General features: G+C 41.1%; 1 protein-coding gene across 1 annotated transcript; it reads left to right on the top strand.

Moving 5' to 3' along the window:
• Window positions 1-613: 613 nt before the first annotated feature.
• Window positions 614-3,290, top strand: tbxta (T-box transcription factor Ta). Its single transcript, XM_026157450.1, is given in 9 exon segments — window positions 614-631; window positions 633-925; window positions 1,192-1,456; window positions 1,772-1,906; window positions 2,016-2,077; window positions 2,164-2,225; window positions 2,339-2,512; window positions 2,602-2,725; window positions 2,819-3,290. Coding segments are annotated over 9 exon segments (1,392 nt in total). The 3' UTR covers window positions 3,078-3,290.
• The last annotated feature ends 8,724 nt before the right edge of the window (window positions 3,291-12,014 follow it).

Here is a 12,014-nt window from a genome sequence, read left to right as displayed (position 1 = left end):
TTAAAATACATTACACAGTGTTTATTAAATAAGTATTTAACATCTAGGCCTTCTGAAATATTTAATATCACTGCCATGAAAAGAGTTTCCACGGCCCATTATGCAAATTCAGGCATCACTTGTTGGGACATCCACACTTTTGCACGACAGCAGCGCAGAGTCTCCCCTAATGGTCCTCACTCAGTAAACACCGGTCCCCATGTGGATTTGAGACAACAAAAGATTAGCACTATTTGCAAATATGCAACTGAGTTCAAAGGCACGGCTCCCTCTCCTCGCTTCCCTTCTTTTGTTTTGCATGCACAGCTTTGAATGTGTAAGGCTTCAGCTGCAACAAGCTGCAAGATATTTTTGGGGGTTAAAGTAAAAATACCAAACTTTACCCATTAAGTTTTTCTTTTCTGACAGCGGAGTTATTTCGTTGAATTCGATGATCCAATAAATTTAATAAATAGATTTTTTACGTGGACTTTGGTTGAAAGAAATATGTGTTTCACGTGTTTCTCTTTCACAAGAAAGAAAAGAAACTGATAAATTATAAAGAAGTTCGGTGTGAAGTGGGGCGGCGTTTAGAGACGGAGAAGTCCGCTAATAAACCACGCCCCACATCCCCATGAGGTCCCTGAGGGCCCTTAAATGAGGAGGCCTGGAGGTATAGAAACCAATATCTACTCGGGCCTGTCTCGCAGTCTTTGAGACCCTTCCCTTCGGATTTAGGTCTGTTGACACACCTTGGAAATATGACTTCTTCCAACCCTGACCAGCGTCTGGAACATCTCCTCAGCGCCGTGGAGAGCGAGTTCCAGAAGGGCAGCGAGAAGGGAGACGCGTCCGAGAGGGATATTAAACTGACGCTGGAGGACGCAGACTTATGGAACAAGTTTAAAGAATTGACCAACGAGATGATTGTCACCAAGACGGGAAGGTAGGCCCAGCGTGTGGGGAGACCTGGTGGTGTTCTGTGGGAACGGGGCCGGGCGCATTTTACGCGCGGCGTTTTAAATGTGTTTGCAAATTTGAAATTAAATTGAAAATGTATAAAAACACGATTTTAAATCTGACACGTCAGCACGGGAGCGCTGTTTGTGTTGTTTCGGAGGCCTTTGCAGGTTTAAAACATGTTAATTAAACTTGTGTTTCTGTAAACTGTAAATTCACAAACCACATAAATTCTTATTTTTCTTTTTTCAGGAGAATGTTTCCGGTTCTGAGGGCCAGCGTAACAGGTCTGGACCCAAACGCCATGTACTCGGTACTGCTGGATTTCGTCGCCGCAGACAATAACCGCTGGAAGTACGTGAACGGGGAGTGGGTTCCCGGAGGCAAACCGGAACCCCAGAGCCCGAGCTGCGTCTACATCCATCCGGATTCCCCAAACTTCGGAGCGCACTGGATGAAAGCGCCGGTGTCCTTCAGCAAAGTCAAACTCTCCAATAAACTTAACGGCGGCGGTCAGGTGAGAGAGAAACGCACAGTTAAAATTATTAGTTACAATAACAGTAACTTAAAAAAAAAAAAAACTTTTCTTTTAAGAAACAATCATAGGATATGTTTAAAGATTTAATGATGTTCTGGTTTAGACACACCAAAATGGAGTTTAGTGCTTTTGTCAGAATGTTGGATTACTCTGGAGTTATTTCATGGCATCATAATGTAGATGATTTGTTTTAATATACGTAATTCAGTGAATGTTATTACTTTCACTTGACATCATTTGTTGTCTTCTCTTGAGTGCAAAAAAGATGAAATAGTGACATCAGTTCCTTTACAGATCATGCTGAATTCTCTGCACAAATATGAGCCGAGGATACACATCGTGAAGGTGGGAGGCATCCAGAAGATGATCAGCAGCCAGTCCTTCCCAGAAACACAGTTCATTGCAGTCACTGCTTATCAAAATGAGGAGGTCAGTGGTGTTAGAGTAGCCTGAGGATAAATCTCCATCTGAAACTGTTATCAGTGCTTACGTGTTTTACATATTGACTGAAATGCTAACAGCCGTTTGCTTCTTTCAGATCACAGCTCTGAAGATAAAGCACAATCCCTTTGCTAAAGCCTTCCTGGATGCCAAGGAGAGGTTAAGGCCGAGAACTCAGCTTACTCCTCAATGAGTCAAGTTAGCATGCTCTCATGTAGCATCTAATCCTGTCTTTTTGATTGCAGGAGTGACCATAAAGAAGTGTCCGATCATAGCACGGACAGTCAACAGTCTGGATATTCTCAACGTGAGTACTGGATGGCATCTTTGCATCAAGGCTGATGCTGGTTGTTACATGTATATATTTTAATTCTGACAGCTTCCATGCGTGACTCAGTTGTACACGTTTTTCCTCCACAGTTGGAGGTTGGTTCATTCCAGGCCAGAGTCCCATCTGCCCCAGCAGTAGCCCCCCTCAGTTCAGCAGCACAACAGGCCACTCTTCTGGATCCTACTGCGAGCGCTACTCCAGCCTGAGGAGCCACAGAGCGGCCCCGTACCCCAGCCACTACCCCCACCGCACCACCAGTACAAGTAAGACTCCTAGTCAACGTACTATATTGATGAAATAAATAAATGGAAGAACTGGAATTTGATTTGTGGTGCATTAATTTTAATTTCAGATAACTACATGGACAACACTTCAGGGACTCTGCCAACTCATGACAGCTGGTCTGCTCTTCAGATCCCCAACTCCACAGGCATGGGCACTCTGTCCCACACCACCAACTCCACATCCAATTCTAGGTGAGCTTATTTGGTTTTATGCTGCACTTTAGGCTGGGAAATTAGCACTGAAGCAATAAGTCACTCCAACCCTCTTCTTTCTCTGGTCCACAGTCAGTACCCTAGCCTCTGGTCAGTAGCTGGCACCACGCTCACCCCTTCAGGCTCGGCTTCGGGCTCCATACCTGGAGGTCTGACCTCCCAGTTCCTTAGGGGCTCTTCATACACAGGCCTGACCTCCTCGCTGCCTGTCTCCTCACCTTCCCCAATGTACGACCCCAGCCTGGGTGAGGTTGGGGTCGGGGAAGCCCAGTTTGAGAGTTCCATTGCCAGGCTGACTGCTAGCTGGACGCCTGTAGCTCAGACCTACTGAGCAGCTGAAGCTACCTGGCCATCGTCTACAGGGGTCGGAGGGATTTGGAGTAGGACCACAGACATGAACGCAGCTCCTGGAGAATATGTGGAAATTTCACCACGTCTAAAAGGATTTTGTGAAACAGCTTAGAGCAGAGGAGGGCATATAATTTCCCCAAGGAGCCACATGAGAAACTGGGACTGTTGTGGAGAGCCACACCGATTTGCGTATAGAGTGCGGCTCTCCACAACAGTCCCAGTTTCTAATCCAGCTCATTGGGAAATAATAATTGCCCACCCCTAGAGATATTTGAACAAGATGACTTGAATAAAGCTGAGAGAACTTTGAAATTGAAGACAATCAGTTTCCCTCTAAGAGATAAGCTTTAGAATAGCTGCACAGACAGAAATTATTGCTCTTAGTAAATCCTCTATGCTTATTTCATATTTGTTACATGGTTGTGCTGCATCACCACCTTGCTGACATCACACAGCTAAAGTGAACTGAAGAGTATCTTGATGCACGCTAATCATCCAGGTAAGGAAATCTCCCAAACTTGTATCCCTTCATCTGGATGGAGCGTTGCAAAGGTTTCGTCACTCATCCCAGTGACTTCTTCAGTCGTTTCACTTTTATTATTAACTGTATAAGAGGAAAGGTTCTGCTAATATTAATGTGTATATGAGTGTATATAGAATAAATTAATGTCCTGTGTTTTTTCATATAAATGTGCCTTTTGTGAGTCCAATATAAATGTTCTGTGTTCAGACTGAGCGACATGTGCCTTCTCTTCTACATCTTGTAAGGGAATAAAAAGATGCCCCCTACACAAGAGTCTGTATATATAAATCTATCTTATTTGTATCTGGTGAACTCTCTTGAGTTTTATTTATGTCATTTAATAATAAATTATAAATGTTTGTTTTCTCAAATATTTCTTCCTTTTGTATTCTTGGCACCTCATGTTAATGTAAAACAATATAATATATATATTCAGATTCACATTTCAGCACAGAGAGAAGACTATGAACAAATCCTAAGATGCAAACTCTTTCAATGGCTGCATTTTTAATTTCTCTTGGCTATTTGGGCTGATTGGGACCTAATGAATGTAAAAACAAAGAATTACATGAATTTTTTCATGTATTTATTTATTTTTTTACCTGATTTTTGTTTCTGAGAAAAATGAGATCCACATATGAGGACATTCGCTTTAAATTTCAATAGACCAGTGGCAATATAATGTCCTTGTAAGTGGATATCAGGCCCTTGTAGAGCAAAATTTAGTATTTTGGTCTAGACAACCCAAAATGTGATGTCCACATATGTGGACGTCAGGTCCTAGGAGGCTTATGTAAACCATAAACCAAACATAAACCAGGCTTATGTTTGGTTTATGTAAACTACATAAACCAAACAAGTGCCATTGGCTGAATTGCTTTTTTATTGTTCATTACAGTGATTGATTAAAACACTGGTTTAATTAACAGAAACACTTTCCTAATGTACCAAACACCTGTTCTTATTTTAGACCCTACAGGTTTTGTTCTTAAGGTGTAACTTTGTGTCGCTTTGCCCTCAACTTTAAACCTTTGGCCCTGCAACACAACCTCTCTTTAAATATCACCGACCACATGCTTGTACTAAAAGTGAATGTGGCTTCTCTGGCGTGACTGAAATGATGACTTGATGGTCCAATTTCAGAAATTTATAAGGGGTATTTACCATCACTGGCACCCTTTTGTCATAATCTGCATCAATGTGCGACGTACAGTTAGCACGTTCAGAACTGCATGCGAGGAAAGTCAAAGAACATGGACCCAATATGCTAACACCTGAATGAAATACACTGGGATATGCTAATTAATGGAACCATTCATTCAAAGTTAGCTATGTAATACTAGCAGGGACACGGTGGAACAAAACCAGAATCTATTCACTGTACCAAGCTTTTCATTTGGCAGCATAATCTGAACCATCATGTTATAATAATGTGCATTCTGCACTATCGTCAGTTGATCCCACAAAGGTGGGTAACTGTAAATGAAAAAACGGCTTTCATAGTTTATAAATTATTCACATAGTGAATGAATTTGTGTTTATAAACAATAAGCAGTTTGTTAAATTTCCATAATTGAGTAAATACTCAAAAGTATTTTATGTATAAAATTATATACAGAGAGTCTCAAAATTAACAATAACTGGAAAACTGGATCTGAATAACAGCTGGGACCACAGCTTACATCAGAGTGTAAATTAAAAAAGAAGAAGAAGAACAGAAAGAAGAAAAACAATTACAGCTTCAGTGAACTCACACAAGAAAGCCAATTATGATTCAGGTTTCTGGTTGAATCAACCCAATTCCAGGTTCGAGGGGCTTGCACACTCATGTCAGTGGTGTGTGTGTGTGCGTGTGTGTGTGTGTGTGTGTGTGCGTGCGTGTGTGTGTCAGGCCCATGGAGGTTTTGGCCACAGTACAGTGATGGAGTGGTCCTCACCGAGGTGCAAATGAAGGCTGGCGGGTCACGGGGCCACAGGCAAACAGCAATGAAGCAGCAATGTGACCCACAGCTGGTGGGGCAGATCGCAGCAGCAAAGGTCCTGTCATAAAATGTTGATGTCTCCCAACCCTCCACTTTACTGCTGTTCCAAATCCAGGGCCATACGGGCTTACTGCATGCAACAAATGGACACAGATGGACTTTTTCCAATTTTATTATTTATACTTGAATTCAATTCAATTCAATTTTATTTATATAGCGCCAAATCACAACAAAAGTCGCCTCAAGGCGCTTCATAGAGACAGAGAAAAACCCAACAATCATATGACCCCCTATGAGCAAGCACTTTGGCGACGGTGGGAAGGAAAAACTCCCTTTTAACAGGAAGAAACCTCCGGCAGAACCAGGCTCAGGGAGGGGCGGGGCCATCTGCTGCGACCGGTTGGGGTGAGAGAAGGAAAACAGGATAAAAGACATGCTGTGGAAGAAAGACAGAGGTTAATAACAGATATGAGTCAATGCAGAGAGGTCTATTAACACATAGTGAGTGAGAAAGGTGACTGGAAAGGAAAAACTCAATGCATCATGGGAATCCCCTGGCAGCCTATGTCTATTGCAGCATAACTAAGGGAGGATTCAGGGTCACCTGGTCCAGCCCTAACTATATGCTTTAGCAAAAAGGAAAGTTTTAAGCTTAATCTTGAAAGTAGAGATAGTGTCTGTCTCCCGAATCCAAACTGGAAGCTGGTTCCCCAGAAGAGGGGCCTGAAAACTGAAGGTTCTCCCTCCCATTCTACTTTTAAATACTCTAGGAACAACAAGTAGGCCTGCAGAGCGAGAGCGAAGTGCTCTAATAGGGTGATATGGTACTACAAGGTCATTAAGATAAGATGGGCCCTGATTATTTAAGACCTTGTATGTGAGGAGCAGGATTTTGAATTCAATTCTGGATTTAACAGGAAACCAATGAAGGGAAGCCAAAACAGGAGAAATATGCTCTCTCTTTCTAGTCCCTGTCAGTACTCTTGCTGCAGCATTTTGGATTAGCTGAAGGCTTTTCAGTGAGTTTTTTGGACATCCTGATAATAATGAATTACAGTCGTCCAGCCTGGAAGTAATAAATGCATGAACTAGTTGTTCAGCGTCACTCTGAGACAGGATATTTCTAACTTTAGAGATGTTGCGCAAATGGAAGAAAGCAGTCTTACATATTTGTTTAATATGTGCATTGAAGGACATGTCCTGGTCAAAAATGACTCCAAGGTTCCTCACAGTGTTAGTGGGGGCCAAGGTAATGCCATCCAGAGTAAGAATCTGGTTAGATAACATATTTCTAAGATTTTCAGGGCCGAGTACAATAACCTCAGTTTTATCTGAATTAAGAAGCAGAAAGTTAGCGGCCATCCAGGTCTTTATGTCTTTAAGACATTCCTGCAGTTTAACTAATTGGTGTGTGTTATCTGGCTTCATGGACAGATAGAGCTGGGTGTCATCAGCATAGCAGTGAAAATGTATACTTTGTCTTCTAATGATACTGCCTAAGGGAAGCATGTATAATGTAAACAGAATTGGTCCTAGCACTGAACCCTGTGGAACTCCATAATTAACCTCAGTGTGTGAAGAGGACTCTCCATTTACATAAACAAATTGGAGTCTATTAGATAGATATGATACAAACCACTGCAGTGCAGTACCTGTAATACCTACAGCATGTTCTAATCGCTCTAATAGGATATTATGGTCGACAGTATCGAATGCTGCACTGAGGTCTAGCAGGACAAGCACAGAGATGAGTCCACTGTCAGAGGCCATAAGAAGATCATTTGTAACCTTCACTAAAGCTGTTTCTGTGCTGTGATGAACTCTGAAACCTGACTGAAACTCTTCAAATAAACCATTCCTCTGCAGATGATCTGTTAGCTGTTTGACAACTACTCTTTCAAGGATTTTTGATATGAAAGGAAGGTTGGAGATTGGCCTATAATTAGCTAAGACTGCTGGGTCTAGAGATGGCTTTTTGAGTAAAGGTTTAACTACAGCTAGGCCTTCAAGCCTGTGGTACATAGCTGATCATTAGAGATAGGTTGATCATATTTAAGATCGAAGAATTAATTAATGGCAGGACTTCTTTGAGCAGTTTTGTAGGAATGGGGTCTAAAAGACATGTTGATGGCTTGGAGGAAGTAATTACTGAAGTTAACTCAGGAAGATCAATTGGAGAAAAAGAGTCTAACTTAACATCAATGGTACTAAGAGTAGCTGTAGATAATATTACATCTGTGGGATGATTACTGGTAATTTTTTCTCTAATGATTAAAATTGTATTGGTTGGCTCAATAGAGCTCTGACTTTTTGTCAGCCTGGCTACAGTGCTGAAGAGAAATCTGGGGTTGTTCTTATTTTCTTCAATCAGTGACGAATAGTAAGATGTTCTGGCTTTGTGGAGGGCTTTCTTATAAAGCAATACATAAATAATACCCAATAATGTATAGACGGTTTTTGGTACATACCATAAATGTCACCTTTGCTTTTTTAAAGACAAGATAGATAATTTTTTTGTTTGTAGAAGTCAATATCATTTAGATGTAACGGCATGAATGCTATTTAGAAATGATCCAGCTTTCCGTCCATATTCAAATGCTTCAAGGTCACAGAACTTAAGTTGTGTATCTGAAATACCTGATGCCAGACTCAGAATCAGAGAGACTTTATTCATCGCAGAGGGAAATTGAGTTGTCATAGCAGCAGCTCTCATATAATATGAAGTGTGGAAATAAATCCAGATCAAATTTGACTTCTGTATACGTACGCATAAAACTGTTACAAAGTTTACTGTCTGCAGTAGATTATTTACGTTCATGCATCTTCATCTCTTGGCTATATTTCATAAATGCCCACTTAATCCTGCTCTCTTATTTTATTTAAACACACACTCTCACATTAGCTGCACTTCTCATTTACACTGAACTTAGAGGAACTGAGTTCAGTGATTCTGCTGCCTACAAATTTAACAAGCTACAAACATATAAAGCTGTTTTCTCTTATTTCATTATAGTATTTAAAGGGTTATGTTTATGATCACAAATACTTCTTGAACATTTCCTTAATACTGAAAATCTATTGTGTATTTATTGTATTATCTATTTTAAAGCTGTATTTGTTGTACACAGAGCTCTCTTGAAAGAAAATACAGATTTCATTTCATTGACTGATTTTTAAATGAAGGATTTAATACTACGACTAATACTAATTTTACTACCACTACAACTATTACTAATAAAATTAATAATAATAACAGTCCTCCAAGCCTTTGCACATCCTCCTACGCTGTGTCCATGAATACACAATATCTGTGTTTCTGTGTGTTTGTTTGTTTCTTTGACCGTGAACTTTCAGGAACGATCAGGAACTGAGCAACCAAACTTAGCACATCTTAGGTCTCTGAAGGTTCTCATCTGTATCAAATCTCATTATGTTGCCTTGCAATTACCGAGCAACGTGCTAAAATTAGATGTTTCATACCTTTATGCACCTATAACATCTAAGAAAGGCATTGTATAATTTTTATTTGACAGTTTATAGTTATGCACAATATATTATGACATCATCAAGTTGCCTATCAGCCACATTGGAATGGGCTAAAAGTGTAAAGTAAGCTCCTAGAGGAGACAAGAACTTTACTGGTCTTATAAATATGTTATATTCCAGCAGCAGGTGATCAGACATCTGGAGAAGCTGAGCTGGTGGAGTCGGAAAACCAAAGAAAGAAGGTAAAAAACATTAAAAGACTGTAGCGCTACAGGATCAGGTGATAATTCTCTTCAGGTGAGACACAATGAGCCACTTCCTGGACAGAATGCATACATGTTTAAGCCGACTTTAGTATATGCAACAGATCATATTGATTTATAAAGCTGTAAATTAGCTTTGTCAAAATGTCATTTGACACTTTGACATGTTTTTAGACATTTTTCTCACTGGAGCAGTAAAAAACAGACATTTTGTGAGGATTTATGGTTATATTTGGCAACACTAGCATGAAACACACTCTGACTCTTATCTGTGTACAGTATTTATATATTTTCAAACAAAACAAATTAAACAAACAAATAAAAAAATAGCAAAAATTCACTGGACCCTTATTTTCATCTTCAGTGTGTGTGTGTCTGTGTGTTTATGAGCAGTTGGAGGATGTTTGCTGTTGGTCTTTGCTCAGTCTGAGTGGTAAACAGGTCCTGCTGGGCTCAGTGGCCCTCTCTGCCTTCTCAGTTAAGGTGTGTGTGTTTGTGTGTGTGTGTTGGCCAGAGGACCCTCTGCTGACTGAAGCCTTTGTCCTCCACGATGGCTGATCTGCTCTGTACACCCGAGCCTGCAGCCTGTGTTGGCCTTTGCTAATTGACAATTGGAGTTTGACTTTGCACATCAGCCTCCTCGCCGTCCCTGGAAGTGTGTGCTCCAAATACGCTTTACAGAGTGTGCTCAGCACCCAGGTGTGGAGGATGGAGAACTCTAAGTAACACATCCACATGCTGAATTGGCTCGGAGAGGTCTAATTATAAGGTTTTATTCGTGTAGAGTCTGATCCAACTAAGATTTATCAGAAAGAAGCTGGATGCAGACAAGAGGCAAAGTCAAACTTGTTTTTATCATCTATGAATGCACCATGAGCATCAAAATCTGACAGCCTCTCCTAATCCCATCCCATCTTTGTCCTGGTGTACCCTCACGTATCCATCCTCCACTTTCAGGAATAATTCCACCAATTAGCCTTACGGAAGAAGGTGAAACAGTGCTCACAAACACCATGACTACAACGGTGAGTCACATTGTGCTACGGGCCTTGTGGGTGATTTACGAGAGGCTGCTGCCAAAAAAACAAGTCACCAAGTCTGGAACAGCGAGTCAGTGCAGCGGTGAGGAGGTGTGTTTGCAGAACGCCCGCCTCGCCCACCCCAGAACCCCAACCCCGTCCCTCTGATGTCTGTGTGTCTTTGTTAATGAAGAAATTCTGGTACCTTGGTGAGACATTGCTGTCAGCTGAGCAGATTCTGGCTCCTCCGTGCCCTCAGCCCCTGCACAGTTCTACCGCCGCCCCACCCAACCACAATCCCATCAGGCTTCAGGGTGACTTTCTTTGACCAGGATGGAGCTACTTCAAAAACTAAAATGCTAATATTTAATATATATTTATATAAATATTGAATATACAAAGACAAGCAGAGGCAAAAATATGTAAATGAATCAGGATAATAATAATTTTCATACAATTATGAGCTCTGGCAGCTGATTAATAGACCGCACTGTATTATATAGGCTCCATTTTTAAAAATTTGATTGGTGAATCCAGTGCAAATAGGTGTAATACAAATTTTCAATAATAAAAACTGGGACCTGGCCAGCGACCAAAGTGACCTGAAGCTTTGTGAATCCCACACTTCACTGGTCACAGTGAGCTTTCCAGATTAATTATGTTTCTTCTTCTTTGTCTATAGTTTGACTGAGCTCAGACGTCACTTGGTTTAGACAGAAAGAAGAAGAGAGACATTTCTCACTAAAATATATGGCACCAATCGAATTCAACCTGCTACTATGTCAGGGTGTAAACTAACAATGGAGAGAGTGGAGACATAAAGCTGGGAACAGAATAAAAATGGCATTTAAAGCACAAATGAATATTTGACTGTTATTAATAATGAGGAGGGTCTAGTTACCAAAAACTATTTAACTTGTCTAAAGTTCTCTTCAATCAGCCTCAAAGCTGAAAAGGTTATCACAGTTGGTGTAAGTGTTAAACAAGCCTGGTGCTTTGTAATTCAAGCTGGCCACTTTGTGATTTTGTGATTGCTACTTTAACACCATCCAGTCAACCATTGGACAGCCGTGACAGAATAAATGAAAGCCCAGCGCCCTGTAATTTTCCTACAGGGCACCGAGCTTGCAGGAAAAATACTGACAAAAATGTAAGCTCCGACATAGTTACCTGTGGTCCGCAGACAGCAGGCCTGATGAGGCTGCTGACTGCACAGTGTTTTTGAACTACATGAGCTATTTCACACATTAGGAGGAGCTGCTAACCAGCATAAGCTAATGTATGTTCCCTCTGGTAGCTGTAGTGATATTGACAGCCTCTCACCATCCTGACAGCCCAGTCCAGTTAGCTGTGGACAGTCACACAAGCTGAAGAGTCTTGTAAGCAAACTGGTCCTGAGGGAAGGAACATTTAGCAGAGGCGCATGATATCCAGCGTGGTCTCAGTAAGACAGCCTGCCTTTGACTTGTTGGTTATAGCCTGGCTAATAGTCCTCAGAGAGCAATGTGGTTTAATGAATGCATTTAATATGTTTAATTATTGCTCACTGCTATCAGCAGCACCGTTTGCATCCCAACAACTTCAGAAGTGCAACTTGGCAGATTGGTTAGATGATGGATTGCTGCAGTTCAGAGACACAAGAGT

Source organism: Astatotilapia calliptera, chromosome 22, assembly GCF_900246225.1.
Source record: "Astatotilapia calliptera chromosome 22, fAstCal1.2, whole genome shotgun sequence".
Taxonomy (NCBI): Eukaryota; Metazoa; Chordata; class Actinopteri; order Cichliformes; family Cichlidae; genus Astatotilapia; species Astatotilapia calliptera.
This window is presented reverse-complemented; position numbering and strand designations above follow the sequence as displayed.